Here is a 15,934-nt window from a genome sequence, read left to right as displayed (position 1 = left end):
TTTAGGCAGAAATAAATGAATTAAAAGAGCAAATTACCATGTACGAGTCTGCTGCCAAAATGGGAGTTTTTATCAATGGCGAAGAGGAACAAGAACTATCTGACTCTTATGTGGATCTGGGCATTAGGAAAGTTAATTGGCAGAAATCCCAATTCAACAGGTACTTTCCTATGCTTTAAATAATGTCTAATGTCTAGCTCAATCTGTGACATTTTTTTAAAAAAAAAACTTATTTACTATTTTCAATGCATGTCATGGACAAGTCATCATGTAGAACTTGATAGGACTAAAAATACGGTGGTTGTTCCTATTGGTCAGGGCTGCTTCCACGTCGTGGTGCACATATTTAGAATTGCGACACGTGTATTTTTGTATGTTTTCCAGCAACTACTTATGTTATGATGTTTTCCAGTATTTGATGTTTTTTCTTGTCGTTATATATGTGAAGGACGAGGCATACTGGTCTCAGGAAAGACCTTTCTTCTGATGAGATCACAATAGAGCTGAAAGCTGAGCTTGAACGCTGCTTGAACAGTAATAAAACAAAACGGCAGCAGATTGTTCAGCTGCAATCAGATCTGAAAGGATATCAATCAAAAACTGAGGAACTGAAAAAGCTACTTGAAAGCGCTGAAAAAGAGGCCAAGGAATGCAAGGTGATTGTCTATTCCTAGAGCTTGATGTCTCTCTGGATGGATGGAAGGACCTTCTTTTGATTGTACTTTTTTCCTTTTTTTTTTTTTTTTTTTTTTTTTTTTTAAATCCGGTCACTAGGCTAATTCAAGGAACTGTGATACTCAGTTGCAATCTACATCTGAAACGAACCTGGAGTTTTATAGACTGCAAGTGGAAAAGCTTCAGCAAGAAATCGAGGTTGAATATCAAACAGTAGATGTATTGTATATTTGTTTAGTTCAAAGGGCTACTGGGAGACTAAAATGTATTTGCATAAGCGTTACAGAAAAACCTATAAAGGCTCGTATCCATTTTACTGTTTTAAATTATCGCTTCATGTGCTTTTTTAGAGCTACTTACTGTGATATTGATGCTGCTCCCTAACTTTCCTGCTTTCACTGATCAGGATTCTTGGATTGGTTCTGAAAGCCCCTGACAAAGCCTGATCTCTGTGTGCCTGTTTGCACTGTCATGGCTTGTTTCATTCGCCCTGTGCGCTCTGCCTGCTCTTTCACAGCTTGTATGTGACATTTCCTAGCTTCCAATTTGCACATTTACTTATCACATACAAGCTGGCTGTGAATGTTTTGCCAGGGAACACAGAACCAGCCATTACAGTACATTCTGTGAACGATAATGGCTTGTTCTGTGTTCCCTGGCTCATTCTGCGCTCCCTACCCGCACCTTCACCGCTTGTATGTGAAATATCAAAGTGTGAAGAACCAGCAGGGAGCACAGGGTGAGTGTGGCTTCAGAGCTAAAGGCCCCGTCACACATAGCGATCTCGCTAGCGAGATCGCTGATGTTGTGACTCCACACTGTGTGATGGGGATAAGCGACCGGCCCCCCTGCCGGGTATCGCTGATTGTGCTCGATCGACCTGGGCCATTTTTTGATCGTTGGTCTCCCGCTGGCCAGCACGCATCGCTTTGTGTGGCAGCGAGAGACCAGCGATCAGCGACGCTGGTTTCTAATGTAGACATCAGGTATCCAGGAGCCGCGGCTCTTGGATACCCGCTGTTTACCTTGGAAACCGGCGTACACGCTGGTTTTGCAAGGTAAACATCTGGTATCCAGGAGCTGCGCGGCTCTTAGATACCCAATGTTTACCTTGGAAACCAGTGGGTATCCAAGAGCCGCCGCTCCTGGATACCCGATGTTTACATTAGAAACCAGCTTGCTCGCTGTTCCTGATCGCTGGAGAGGCTGTCTAACGATGTCCCAGCGATCCCATCCCTGTCGGATCGGTGGGACATCGTTATGTGTAACAGGGCCTTAAACAAACCATGACTATACAAAGAAACAGGCACCCGCTGGAGATGAGGTGTTGTCAGGAGACTATCTCACATAAAGCGCAAGAAAATTGCTCCCCTGATCTTTGAAGTAGCATCCAAGAAAGGGAGGGGATCGCTCAGAAGCACCATCAGCTTCACAGTGAGTAGTTCTAAAAAGTAGAAGTGGCAATTAAAAGAGAAATATGGGTATGAGCCTTTATAGTTTTTGATGTAATGTGGATTAATAAAAAAATTAATCTCCCTAGGGTACCACTTTAACACAGAAGAAGCTTGAAGTTATCTCAATAAATGAAAAAAAATCTATGTCTGTAACTAATACAACACACGCTGGCAAGCTAATTAATTATTTTTTCTAACTGCCTAATATTGTTTCCATTTATTTTTTGCAGAAACATTTGCTATGTATCAATGAACTGACCACAAATGAGGCGAAATTAAAGGCTGCGAACCAGCAACTCTGCAGTGAAATGAGACAAATGCTGGAAGACTTTGATAAAGATAAGAAGGAATCTATTGAAAGGTGCCAACAGAATCTTGGTGTATTGTGCTTCTGTCCTGCTTTGAGGAGATAAATAAATATACATCTGTAATGGACGATTTTAGACTTGGCAGTAATCGGGGAGCGAGCATTTGTAGGAGCACCCGTTCTCAACTATCAGCCCCTTTGAACAAGATGGCAATCACAAAACAAATGATCAAAATGCTCATTCATCGGGTGGAATCATTTTTTAGTAGGTTTAAAAATCAACGGGCAAAGAAGGATACCACTAACAATTGTTCTGGATGCACAGAATATTTGCCAGACTGTCTAATCAAACTAGCAAACGACTGCTGATCAGCTTGTATATAGTTGATCAGCAAATGTTTAAAGGGAACCGGTCACCCCCCCCCCCCCCCCCCGGGCGTTTTTAAGTAAAAGAGACACCTTCAGCAGCCCTAAGGCTGCACTCTGTGAAGGTGGCTCTTCCGTTTCTGACCCCCAGTAAAGCCGAAATATTAACTTTTATAAATAGGTCCTCATACCTGTTATGCGTCCCATAGGTATGGTGTGTCCCCCTGAAGCAGCCGCCTCCCCGCCGTCAATCATGTCTCTGCAGCGTCTGGGCCCCTCCTCCTATAGATGTCCATCATGCCCCCGTGCTGCCGTCTGGGCCCCGCCTCTCATAGATGTCCATCATGCCCCTGTGCTGCCATCTGGGCCCCACCTTCCCTGTCTCTTATGGCGGCGCCTGCTCTGTGAAAACAGTTCTCGGGTATGCGCATTGCGCGCTGCCCGTGAACTGACATCAGGCAATCACGCCTGCTTGTTGTGGAGGCCCCAGATCCTGCCCCGCAGTGTGAATACATCATAACACACACACTGTGGGGCAGGATCTGGGGCCCCCACAACACGCAGGCGTGATCGCCTGATGTCAGTTCACGGGCAGCGCGCACTGGGCATACCCGAGAACTGTTTTCACAGAGCAGGCGCCGCCATAGGAGACAAGGAGGCGGGTCCCAGGCGGCAGCACAGGGGCATGATGGACGTCTGAGAGGCGGGTCCCAGGCGGCAGCACAGTGGCATGATTGATGGATATGGGAGGCAGTGCCCAGACGCTGCAGAGACATGACTTGACGGCGGGGAGGCGGCTGCTTCAGGAGGACACACCATACATATGGGATGCATAACAGGTATGAGGACCTATTTATAAAAGTTAATATTTCGGCAAAACTGGGGGTCAGAAACGGAAGATCCACCTTCACAGAGTGCAGCCTTAGTGCTGCTGAAGGTGGCTCTTTTACTTAAAAATGCCCAGGGGGGTGACAGGTTCCCTTTAATGGCCTGAATGAGCCATTAAATGATCAGAACATTTGAATACATTGCCAGCAATGAGCACTGATGGCTGCAGTTCAACCTCCCCGATACCTGTGACTGGTCTTCATTGGAGACTGGCAAATTGATAATGCTCAAACTACAGAATTGCAGTGTTTTGTACAGTTGCGGCGGGGCTTGCAACCTATGATGACATCAGCGTCGCCATGGCAACCATTATGACATCATAATGAGGGGCGGGGCTTGATACACACACATTTTCCCCATTATGTAGATAGGGGCAAAATTGTTTGGTGAATTGGAACGCGCGGGGTTAAAATTTCGCCTCACAACATAGCCTAGGACACTCTCGGGGTCCAGACGCGTGACTGTGCCAAATTTTGTGGCTGTAGCTGCAACGGTGCGGATGCCAATCCCGGACATACATACAGTACATACATACACACACTTGAGCTTTATATCTTTATATAATAAATATATATATATAGATAGATATATTATAGTGTGTGTATATACCGTATTTTTTTGGACTATAAGATGCAAGTGTGGTCATAACGCACTGTTATGGGGGGGGTGGAATCTGTCCCAATTCTGTACTAATGTATCCCATCCTAGTTGTGTGTGTGTGTGTGCTATATTGGCCCTCCATCCTGGTATATATGCCCCTTTTTCCTGATACATATGGCCCTCCATCCTGGTATACATGGCCTTTCATCATGGTATACCTGGACCCCATCACGCTGTGCACATTAAAAAAAATAAACGATTCTACTCACCTTCCTGCTGCTCCCTCGCAGCGCCGCGTCCTTTTCTGATGCTGGTATCTGATTACAGCATGTAAGCAGCGTATGTTGTCACTGCCATGCTCCCCCACACACCACCGTCTGCTGCCAGAATATTTAATGCTCCCGCAAAACCCCAAAACTTGCATTGGTTTCACCCCACTTGAGATTGTTTCCCAATATTTCAGTTTATTGAATGTAAAAGTGGGACTTGGGGGAATAAAAAAAAAAAAAAAAAAGTTACGGTTCTTGGAAGAATGGAAAGAAAGTTCAAATTTAAAGGGTTAAATGAACTATGTGCAGCACTGAAATTATTGGACACATTTTCAAATTGGATGTGGACTAACAAATCCTTGTCCTCCCAGGTGTGAGCGCGTGTATGAGCAGCATCACGTGGACATTAAGAACCACATGAGGATGGAGCTGAGTGCAAATTTTGAAGCAGAGAAGGGACAGCTAAGTCAGACCTACGACACTAAAATAGCTAATTTACAGTAAGACTCTGTATTTGCCTTATTAGTGGGTTGTTGGTGTACAGGACTTTACTTTACTCCAGAATGTGAGGTCAATAATTTCATGCCCATTTTCATGACTCCATGCAGATCCCAAATCGCTGAGTTGACCCACGAGATGACGGCAGTGCAGGAATGTTATATAGCAGTTTGTAAAGAGAAGGATACTCTAGAAGATAGTGTCCGAGACAGTCTGAAGAAAGAGTTTCAGCTGAATGAAGAAAAGGTACCTGGAATATTTTGATCTGTTTAATATAAAATGTGTTGTGACAAAAAATGCTTGATTTATTTTTATTTTTGCAAGTGGAGAGAAAAACTGATACAAGACAAAGAAATGACTTTGCAAGCTCTGAAAACAGAGCTAGAGTTAAAGTACCAGTCGTCTTTGTCTGATGCGAAGGCTCAGTGGGAAAAAGAAAAGGAATGCTCGATAAAGCAACTGCTGGATGCACAGATAACACTGGCAAAAGACAGCTGGACAAAGGAGCATCAGAAGGTATGTGCACCAAATTCAGCCCTGTAGATATAGGGAATATTCTGATATTATGATCTGACTATGTTATAGCTACAGTGCCTTGTGAAAGTATTCACCACATTGGCCTTTTTCTCCTTCGTCTTATTGGGGGACACAGAGACTGTGGGGTGTGTGCTACTGCCGTCTGGAGGCTGACACTAGGCATACAAAAAACAAGTTAGCTCCTCCGCCGCCGCATACACCCTCACCCCGATAGCGGGCGGAAACCAGTTTTTGCTTAGTGTCTTATGGAGGCACATGCAGTCTGGATCTCTCCAGACTATTTTTCTCTAGTTTACCATGAAGATGAGACAGGGGCGACGGATCCTATAGAAAGGGTCCGATCTCCCCAAACCAACAACGGGCGAGCACGCGTTGAGTATCGCCTCCGCGTATCCTTTCCCGCACCGAGGGACATATCTGGGACTTTTCCCCAGACATCTATTTTTTTCTTTGTTTTTTGTTTTATGAAGATAAGAGGGGCAACGCATCCTATTGAAAGGATCCGATTTCCCCAAACCAACAACTGGCGACCACGTGCGAGTGTCCCTCCACGTTTCCTCTCCCGCGACGTGGGACATTATGCCAGACTTAGCCCTGTCCACCCCTAGGTATTGAAACCATGGGCTTGCACAGAGGCACAAGACTAGTCTGTGCGGCCCCCATGACTCCACCAACGCATGACGGCGGTGCTGCATGGCGGCAGACGGTCCCTCTCCTCGCCCCTGCAAGGCGGTCGGAGCTAGGGTGCCTGCACCGTCTTAAACAGAGTACCTCAGGTATGTGCTGGAGCGAGTGGAGAGCCCTGGGCAGCGTTTTCGGAGAAGTCGGGGGCACGCTCCCCCCCCTTCCCTCACCCCCCCCTTCCCTCCGCTTCTCTAACCTGGTCGCCTCCCTCCAGGTATTGGCGCGGTCCGGGAGAAGTGGGGGGAGCTGCAGCCGGATGGCCGAGGTAGCGGTCTGCCGGCGTGCCAAGCGGGCAGACCGGCTCTAATTTAGCCCGCGGTTTCAGCCTGGGCCGCGGGCGGAAGTGCCGCACTGGGCGCAGGTCTCTTCCGACGCCGCCCCCCGTCACCGGCCGGGCATGGGGAGACGGGCGGCCGGGGTAGCGGTCGGGCGGACCGTTTCTAAATTTAGCCCGCGGCTTCGGCCTGGGCCGCGGGCGGAAGCGCCGCCCTGCGCGTGACGTCCTCTCCGGCGCCGCCCCTCATCTCCAGGGCGGGCGCCGGATTAAATTGAGGCCCCGGCGGCAAGGCAGGGTAGGCCGCGATAACAGAAGAATCGCAGCCTATCAGGAGTGAGGCAGGCGAACTGAAGCACGGGGAGAGACGCGCAGGAGCGGGTAAGTGCGACCCCCGTCCCGGAGCCACACTAGGGCACTACAGGGTACCCTCCTCCCCCTCCTCCTACCCCCCCAAACCTTTAAGGGATTTTTTTTGTGTGTGGGCCGGCGCCAGCAGTATGTCTGGAAAAGGTAAAACGCACACGTTCCTTTATGCCGCATGTGTGTCCTGTGGGGTTATGTTCCCACGAGCGCAGACTATTAAGTTATGTGAAGCCTGCGACTCCGAACGCGCCCAGGAGCCCTCCCCTGCGACAGAGCCCAGGGGTCTGGATCCCCCAGAATGGGCGTTATCACTCTCTCGGTCCATGGCTTCGCTCACGAAGGCGATTGAGACCCTTCAGGCCCCGGATAGGGGTAGAGACGACGGCTCGCCTGTTTGGGAGGGTTCATCCACCTCACAAGAGCCTCCGGCCTGCAGGGGCCGCACACTCTCTAGGCAGACGCACAGGAAAAGAACCCGTACTGCGTCTCCAGGCCCCTCCAGTGCCTCAGCATCCGTGAGTGCGGCACCTCGCTCACCGTCACCATTTTCTGGGAGCGAGCAGAGTTCAGGTGATGACTGGGAAGAATCCTTGGACCTGGATACCCCGGGGTACCGGGAGACGGTAGACAGTCTTATTGAAGCAGTCAATCAGACTCTGGGTATTGACGATGATGTCTCCCTAACCGCAGGTCATAAGGTATCCTTTAAGAAGACCAGGAGACCACATAGAGTATTTAGCACTCATCCTGAGTTCGAGGATATAGTGCAGCGGCATAGGGAACGTCCAGACAAACGTTTTTTAGGACAAAAAACGCTGGAAACGAGATAACCGTTTGCATAGGAACTTTGTAAAAGATGGGCGGAATCTCCGGTAGTGGATCCCCCAGTGTCAAGCCTGGCTTCAAGGTCCTTGTTGTCAGTACCTAGCGGTTCTTCCATTAAGGACCCCACGGATCGACTCATAGGAGGTTTAGCTCGCTCGGTGTATGAGGCATCGGGATCAGCGCTCTTTCCTTTTGCGGCAACGTGGGTAGCCAAAGCCATGATGTCATGGTCAGATTCTTTAAACAAGGTCCTACAGGATAGAGATTTGCCGACGGAAGTGGCTGAGATAGCAAGTCAGATCACGATGGCGGGTGACTATTTAATTAATGCATCCCTGGATGCAGCTAATGGCGCGGCTTTAGCGGCAGCAAATGCAATCGCCATTAGGAGAGCCTTGTGGTTAAGGTTATGGCGGGCTGATTCTATTTCTAAGAAGTCTTTGACTTTCCTGCCTTTTCAGGGTAATCGGCTATTTGGGGAGAAATTAGACAAGCTCATTTCAGATGCTACAGGGGGAAAAAAGCAGCTTCCTTCCACAGCAAAAGACTAGGCCGTTTTTTCGTCAACCTCAGGCACGCTTTCGAGCATTTCGCACCCCCGGGTGGATGGCAGCGGCCAATACCTCCGCCCCAGCTCGCCATAGCCAAGACAAGGAGCGTCAGGTCACGTATAGAGCCAACCCGCTGGGTAGGATGCGGGGCCGCCCGCCCAGATCAAGGGGGGCCAGGTCCCTGAAGCCCTCAGCGAAATGACTCGAGGCATCTAGTACCTGAGGACAGCAGAGTAGGCGGACGTCTGCGCAGGTTCTGCCGCATCTGGGTCGCGGTGGTGCGCGACGCATGGGTGGCAGAATTAGTGTGTTCCGGGTACAAAATAGAGTTTGTCAAAGATCCGCCAAGACGATTTTTTCTTTCCCGGCTTCCCAAAACGGATTCCCGAGCAGAGGAATTGCTATGGGCCATCGAGGTGTTGCGGCGCAACGGGGTCATTGTCCCTGTACCAGAGTGCGAGAAGACCCAAGGATTTTATTCCAATCTGTTCGCAGTCCCCAAGAAGGACGGAACAGTAAGGCCGGTTCTGGACTTAAAGCTCCTGAACAGGTTCATCAGGGTCAGGAGTTTTCGCATGGAATCTCTCCGGTCAGTCATATCGTCCATGGAGCACGGAGAATATTTGGCCTCGATCGATGTCCAGGATGCCTACCTGCACATCCCTATTTTTCCCCCGCATCAAAGGTTCCTTCGGTTTGCAATCGATGGCCGGCATTTTCAATTTGTGGCCCTACCTTTCGGGTTGGCCACGGCCCCCAGGATATTCACGAAAGTGATGGCGGTCGTCATGGCCGTTCTACATTCTCGGGGCATAGTGGTTTTGCCGTACTTAGACGACCTCTTAGTAAAGGGGCTGGCCTTTCGGGCATGCGAGGAGAATGTCAGCATCACACTGGATACCCTAGCTCGCCTAGGATGGTTGATCAACGGGAAGAAATCATCCCTTACCCCAGCTCAGAGGATTCTATTCCTGGGGATGATTTTTGACACTTCCCAAGAGTTAGTAATTCTCCCTCAGGACAAGGCTCGGGCGCTCCGGCAGGGAGTCCGAAGTCTTCAACAACCGGGCCCTCATACTATCCGGTTCGGGATGAGGGTTCTAGGAAGGATGGTGGCGGCGATGGAAGCAATTCCGTTTGCTCAATTTCATCTCCGTCCCCTGCAGCATGCTCTCTTAGCGGCTTGGGACGGGAGTCCGTTCTCCCTCGATCATCAGTGCAGGTTGCCCTCTCAGGTTCGACGGACGCTTCAATTCACCAGGGAGGCACGCGCAGCAGGGCAACCATGCGCGAGATAGAGCATGTGCTCCGTTGGGCCGAGAGGCACCACTCGGTAATCTCAGCAGTTCACATACCAGGTGTGGAAAATTGGGCAGCAGATTTCCTAAGCCGGCAGGGCGTCGCGGCCGGGGAATGGTCCCTTCACCCCGAGGTCTTCCAGCAGATTTGCCAACGGTGGGGGACTCCAGACGTGAATCTGATGGCGTCCAGGGAGAACGCCAAGGTGGGCACGTTTGTCGCTCGGTCGCAGGACCCGCGAGCAATCGCGGTGGATGCGTTGGTCCTACCGTGGAGCCAGTTTCGGCTCCCATACTTGTTTCCCCCACTGCCGCTTCTCCCAAGGGTCATCAGAAAGATCAAGACAGAGGGGGTCCCGGCAATTCTGCTGGCCCCGGACTGGCCCCGTCGAGTATGGTACGCGGATCTAGTGCAGCTCTTCGCAAACGTGCCTTGGCGTCTACTGGAACGGCCAGACTTACTGTCTCGGGCCGATCTGCCACCCGAACTTAGGGGCCCTGGCTTTGACGGCATGGCCGTTGAATCTTGGATTCTGACCCAGGCGGGATTTGGGCGTGAAGTGGTTGCGACAATGGTTAGCGCCCGGAAGCCGGCCTCGGCGAGAATTTATCATAACACTTGGAAGGTTTTCTTTCATTGGTGTCGAGAACACGGGGTTGCGCAATTATCCTTTTCGGTCCTCAACATCCTGGCTTTTCTGCAGTCCGGCCTAGACGCAGGGTTGGCGCCGAGTTCCCTTAGGAGGCAGATATCGGCCTTGTCAGTCCTTTTTCAGCGAAGGATCGCTACCAATATGCAGGTCAGGACGTTCATTCAGGGGGTCTCTCATTTGGTGCCCCCCATAGACGCCTGGGAACTTAACCTGGTACTGGGTGTCCTACAGGAAGCCCCGTTTGATCCGTTACAGGAAATTTCATTGTCATATCTCTCCAGGAAGGTTGTATTCTTGGTAGCCATAACTTCCATTAGGCGGGTCTCGGAGTTAGGAGCATTATCTTGCAGAGCTCTTTTTCTGACTTTTTTTTTTTTAAGGATAAAGTAGTCCTTAGACCACCGCCGCCTTTTCTGCCGAAGGTCGTGTCCTCTTTCCATATTAATGAGGACATTGTTCTGCCTTCGTTTTGTCCAGTGCCAGTACACAGAGTGGAAAGGGCGCTCCACTCTTTAGATCTGGTTAGAGCTCTCAGGAGGTACGTGTCAAGGACAGCACCTTTTCGCCAGACGGACTCGTTGTTTGTTATTCCTGAAGGGCGCAGGAAGGGTCTCGCAGCCTCACGGTCAACCATAGCCAGATGGATTTGCCTAACTATTCAGGAGGCTTACCGTATTAGAGGCGCACCGATTCCAACAGGGATAGGGGCGCACTCTACTCGGGCAGTGGGCGCCTCTTGGGCGCTTCGGCACCAGGCTTCGGCAGAGCAGGTATGCAAAGCAGCAACCTGGTCCAGCCTGCACACTTTTTGTAAGCATTACAATGTGCATATTCAGGCCTCGTCGGATGCGAGCCTGGGTAGGAAAATTCTCCAAGCAGCAGTGGCACACCTTTAGACAGGAGGGCATGCGGCTTGGATCGGTGAGTTGTCCTCCCACCCAGGGACTGCTTTAGGACGTCCCACAGTCTCTGTGTCCCCCAATGAGACGAAGGAGAAACATGGATTTTTGTGAGTACTCACCGTAAAATCCTTTTCTCCGAGACGCTCATTGGGGGACACAGCACCCACCCTGATAGCCAGTTGGCTCTTGTTTATTTAATTAGTATAATTCCTTATTTAATGTAGGGTGGTCTTTTTTTCAGACATAGGATTTTCTGCATTAAGACTAAGTTATGGATGTTCTCCTACTGCTTTTGCACTAAACTGGTTTCCGCCCGCTATCGGGGCGAGGGTGTATGTGGCGGAGGAGGAGCTAACTTGTTTTTTGTATGCCTAGTGTCAGCCTCCAGACGGCAGTAGCACACACCCCACAGTCTCTGTGTCCCCCAATGAGCGTCTCGGAGAAAAGGATTTTACGGTGAGTACTCACAAAAATCCATGTTTTTGTGTTTTGCTGCCTCACACATCCTGGTATTTCAATGTTTTTTCTTTTTTGTTTGTTTTGTTTTTTTGTTGAGGGTTCACCTCAATTCATGTGAAGATCATGCCTACAGCTGTGAATATTTGGTTTTCTTTTTTTATTGTGACGCAAACTACAAACAGGATAAAATAACTGAATGCTACAGTGTGCATAACTTTCACCCGGGCCCTAAAGTAGGTACTTTGTAGAGCATTCTATTGTGCCACTTCTGCAAGTCGTTTTGGATAAGTCTCTGAGATTTCCATATGTGAAGAGCGAACATGCTCGGATAAGGTGTTATCCGAGCATGCTCATGTGCTAACGGAGTGTCTTCAGCATGCTCAAAAAATATGTTCGAGTGCCCACGGCTGTATGTCTTGCCACTGGGATTTTTGCCCATTCCTCAAGGCAAAACTGCTCCATCTCCTTCAAGTTAAAGGGTTTCCTCTGGTGAGCAGCAATCTCAAGTCTGACCACATATTCTCAATTGGATTAAGATCTGGGATTTGACTAGGCACTCCATTTACATGTTTCCTCTTAACCCACTCGAGTGTTGTGTTAGCAGTGTACTTTGGGTCGTTGTCTTGTTGGAAGGTGAACCGCCGTCCCAGTCTCAAATCACTGACTGAAACACATTTTGCTCAAGAATATCCCTGTGTTTTGAACCATCCATCTTACACTCGATTCAGATCATTTCCTTGTCTCTGTTGCCAAAAAAGATCCCCACAGCATGATGTTGCCACCACCATGTTTCACTGTGTGGATGGTGTTCTTGGGAGGATAAGCTGTGTTGGTTTGGCGCCATAATGTTTAACTTGATGGCCAAAAAGTTCAATTTTGGTCTTGCCTTACCATAACACCTTCCTTCATACATTCGGGGAGTCTCCCACATGTCGTTTGGCAAAGTCAAAATGAGCCTTACAATTTTTATGTGTAAATAAAGGCTTTTTTTTTTCCATTCTACATGACGGCACCACGAGAGAGGGGATCCGCCCAATGAGGACAGGAAACCTTCAAGATAAAAGGGGCGGCTCCTCTCTCCGCATCAGTTGGTTTCCTGTCCTCGATGGGAAACCCTCAAGATGAAAACCTCTTGAAGATTCTGGAAGAAGGAAGAAAGAAAAGGATGCCTGGGCCTTGGTCGGGTGATTACTGGCAGGCACCGGTCTGCTACACCCGTCACCAGGTACCGGTAGTCGGCTCGGGGGCCATATATTCCTATGCCCCCCCTGAGCGAGTGCATGGCCACAGCCTGTGAGGCAATTGCCCAGGTGAAGTTTGATGCCTCGGAGACCACATTGGGTGCACCCTCCCAGATGCCGACATACCCCATAGAAGTCCACGGAGGCCACTTTTGTGCTCCCTCTCTGTTGACGTGTGGTGGCCATGCAGCCCATGAGGCACATCGGTGCACGGGCAGAGGTAAGACTCCTCGGAGGACCCTCTCGGAATCCCTCCTTGTTGAGCCCAGGACGCCGGTCACCATTTGGGCCATAAAGAAGAAGCAGTACCTGCAGTAATCAGTTTGGCCAGCGGGGTGATCGCTCCCTCCAGGTAAAACCCAGCACAGGTATGGAGGAGGTGGAGGTGACCGGGCGTCTTGGTAGCCAGTGGTGGTGCAGCGTTATCGCCCCCTCCGGGCAGGTCCAGGTAGGGAGGGGGTGGTGGTGCCGGGTGTCATGGTGGCCGGGCGACAGAAGAACGCCGGGAGGCACGCACCGGAAGTGACACGGGCGCGCACCGGAACTGACGCGCCCGATAGTGGCAGGACAGAGACGCGCACCAGGAACTGGCCGGAAAGGCTCCCCGAGTGTAGAAAGGGGGCGCGCACCCGAGGGAAAGGCTGACGCGCTCCGGGGTATGCACGGGGAGGAGATCAGCACACACCAGTAGTGGTTACTGGGGGTGCAAACAAGTCGGATGTAGTGCGCAGGTGACCGGCATGTGCAGGATCAACCAGGTGATCAGTTAATTAAAAAAAAAAAAAAAATGGGGTAATGCTGTCAGAAGTGCTGGCAGGGGTCACCAACATTCTAGGTTGAATGTGACTGTTCTCATCTGAAAGCAGCAGCAGCTAACTTGTTAAGATTGAGAGCCTTTTTTGCCAGAGCACTTACAGCCCCGCTAGGAGGTGCAGGAGTGGCGGTCTCGCTCAGATGAGAGGAGCCAGACGCACCATAACTACAGTGGAAGCCGCTCGGACAGCGTACCGGAGGATCGTCATGGGGGGGTCCACAGTCCCTATGGGAGTCATGTGTACAGACCAGTCAGCCTCCAGATCCGGTACCCGTCTTGTGAAGCGTCCGAGTGGTGAGTGAGCTTCGAGAAAGTCCAGTACAATAATGTCTGTTCTCTTTCTCTCTCTCTTGTCTCCTCTCTCCCCTCTTCTTACATACATTGGTGGGGTAGAGCATTGGAGGTCCCTAAAAAGGGGGTAAATTAAATGCTAGGAATAAGGAATATTCCTTATGTAAAAAAAAAAAAAAAAAAAAAAAAGTCCCTTAGGAATAAGGGGTTGTGTCAGACCTGTACTGTTAGAACAGTAGAGGAAGAAACACCCGCTCTGCTGAGAGCTGGAGATCCCTGATTGTAAGAAGTCTACAATCAGGAAGGGCTTTGCAGTCAACAAACATGGATAGCAAAGCAATGGATAGACCAGCCCCTCATTGGTCTCTCAGGAAGACCATAGGAGAGCTCTATTAAAACTCGCTACTGAGAAAGTAGCTCAGATGGAAAAGATACATTCCTAGAAGAGGATACAGTACGGACAAGCTTATTAAAGCAGTCCAACCTACCATGGGGCTTGTAGATGCGAAAGCCAAGAACTCATGTTCGACAAGCTTGCTATAAGGAAAACGTAGAGCCTTCCCTATTAACTAACAGTTGCAAGGACTCATTAAAAGGGAATGGGAAAAACCAGTGAGGAAGTTCCAGATAATCAAATCCCTGTAAAGGAAGTGCCCTTTTGAGGAAGAGACAGCCTCATCCTGGGATGAGGCTTCAAAATTGACGTAGCGATCTCAAAGGTTGCCAGAAAGTCCTTCCCGCTCCTTAAGGATTTAGGTTCCCTGAAAGAACTTCCAACAGAAAGACAGATAGTTGTCTTAAAACAGCCTTGGTGCCCTCAGCTGAAACACTTAGATCGGCCATCGCGGCCACTGGTGTGGTTAGATCCCTTAAGAACCTGGAGGATCAGCTAGAGCAAAGAATCCTCAGGGAGACTATCCTAGAGGCAACACCGGCCATAAGAGCAGCAGCAGTATTCCTAGCTGAGACTTCAGCAGGATTCAGCAAGGCTAGCAGGAAAATTAGCAGCTTTGGCTAAGGTGCGACGCCGTTCAGGATTGCTTAAATGCTGGCTGGGGGACACACAGGCAAAGAGTATAAGGATCGAGACAAACCACTCTGACAAACGATCCAAAGGTGGGAGAGGCTTTTACTTTAGCATGCCCTCCAAAGACACCAAAAAACCCTTCCAGTGACAGGCCTTCTCAGGTGCACTTCCTTCCAGCTTGGGAGAAGTTCTCGTTCAGCACCTGGATCCTGAAAATTGTGGGATCAGGTCTGGAGTTAAGATTCCACCACTGGCTTCCACGAGGGCATAGGCAGTCCTCTCAAAGAAAGACAGTCTGGAAGGGGAAGCAACCTCACTCCTAGACAAACATGTCTTCGAAGAAATTTCGATAGGATAGAGTTTTACTCCCCCCTGTTTAAAAGAAAAAAAAAAAAAAAACTCCCCAGATAGATTCCTGGAGGACAATCATAATTCTGGAAAGACCTCAATAGGTATCTAATAATCCCGTCTTCCAAGATGGAGACGATAAGGCCAGCAGTAGAGCTCCTCCTTCCTCAAATGTTATATAACAATTCCGAGACCTCAAGAATACTTATCACCAGATCCGGCAATAAGGCCATATATGTCTCAGAGTGACAGTCCAGATGGGTCTCAGTAGCGTCACTTCCAATACAGGGCCCTGCCCTGTGGAGTAGTGATAGCCCTCAAGTTTTTCACAAGGCTAATCGCAAAAATCACAGCGCACCTCAGAGGGAAAGATACTTTGGTGATACCCTATCGGGACAACGTCTTAATAGTGAGAAGAGATCTTCCTTACTGTCAGGATCAAGTCAGAATAGTGATGAAAACACTATAGACGCTAGGATGGCAGCTGGACCTCAAAAAAAAAAAAAAAAATGGAACCATCAACGATCTAGAAATTCTTGAGGTTAACAGTGGACTCGGTGGAGCAGGAGTATCACCTCCCAGAGGAAGACAAGGGAGATATATAAAA

General features: G+C 49.5%; 1 protein-coding gene across 1 annotated transcript in view; it reads left to right on the top strand.

Moving 5' to 3' along the window:
• Positions 1–15,934, top strand: part of CEP152 (centrosomal protein 152) — a 116,767-nt gene that overhangs the window by 57,538 nt on the left and 43,295 nt on the right. The window contains exons 12-18 of the mRNA XM_073568457.1: positions 6–160; positions 449–656; positions 775–873; positions 2,360–2,490; positions 4,931–5,059; positions 5,168–5,303; positions 5,382–5,573. Of these exons, the coding sequence (XP_073424558.1) occupies positions 6–160; positions 449–656; positions 775–873; positions 2,360–2,490; positions 4,931–5,059; positions 5,168–5,303; positions 5,382–5,573 (1,050 nt within the window). The remainder of the gene's footprint in view (positions 1–5; positions 161–448; positions 657–774; positions 874–2,359; positions 2,491–4,930; positions 5,060–5,167; positions 5,304–5,381; positions 5,574–15,934) is intronic.

The sequence above is a fragment of the Dendrobates tinctorius genome, unplaced genomic scaffold (assembly GCF_039654945.1).
Source record: "Dendrobates tinctorius isolate UK_male_01 unplaced genomic scaffold, ASM3965494v1 ptg000022l, whole genome shotgun sequence".
Classification (NCBI taxonomy): Eukaryota; Metazoa; Chordata; class Amphibia; order Anura; family Dendrobatidae; genus Dendrobates; species Dendrobates tinctorius.
Note: the sequence above shows the minus strand (reverse complement) of the source record. Positions and strands in the feature narration are given on the sequence as shown.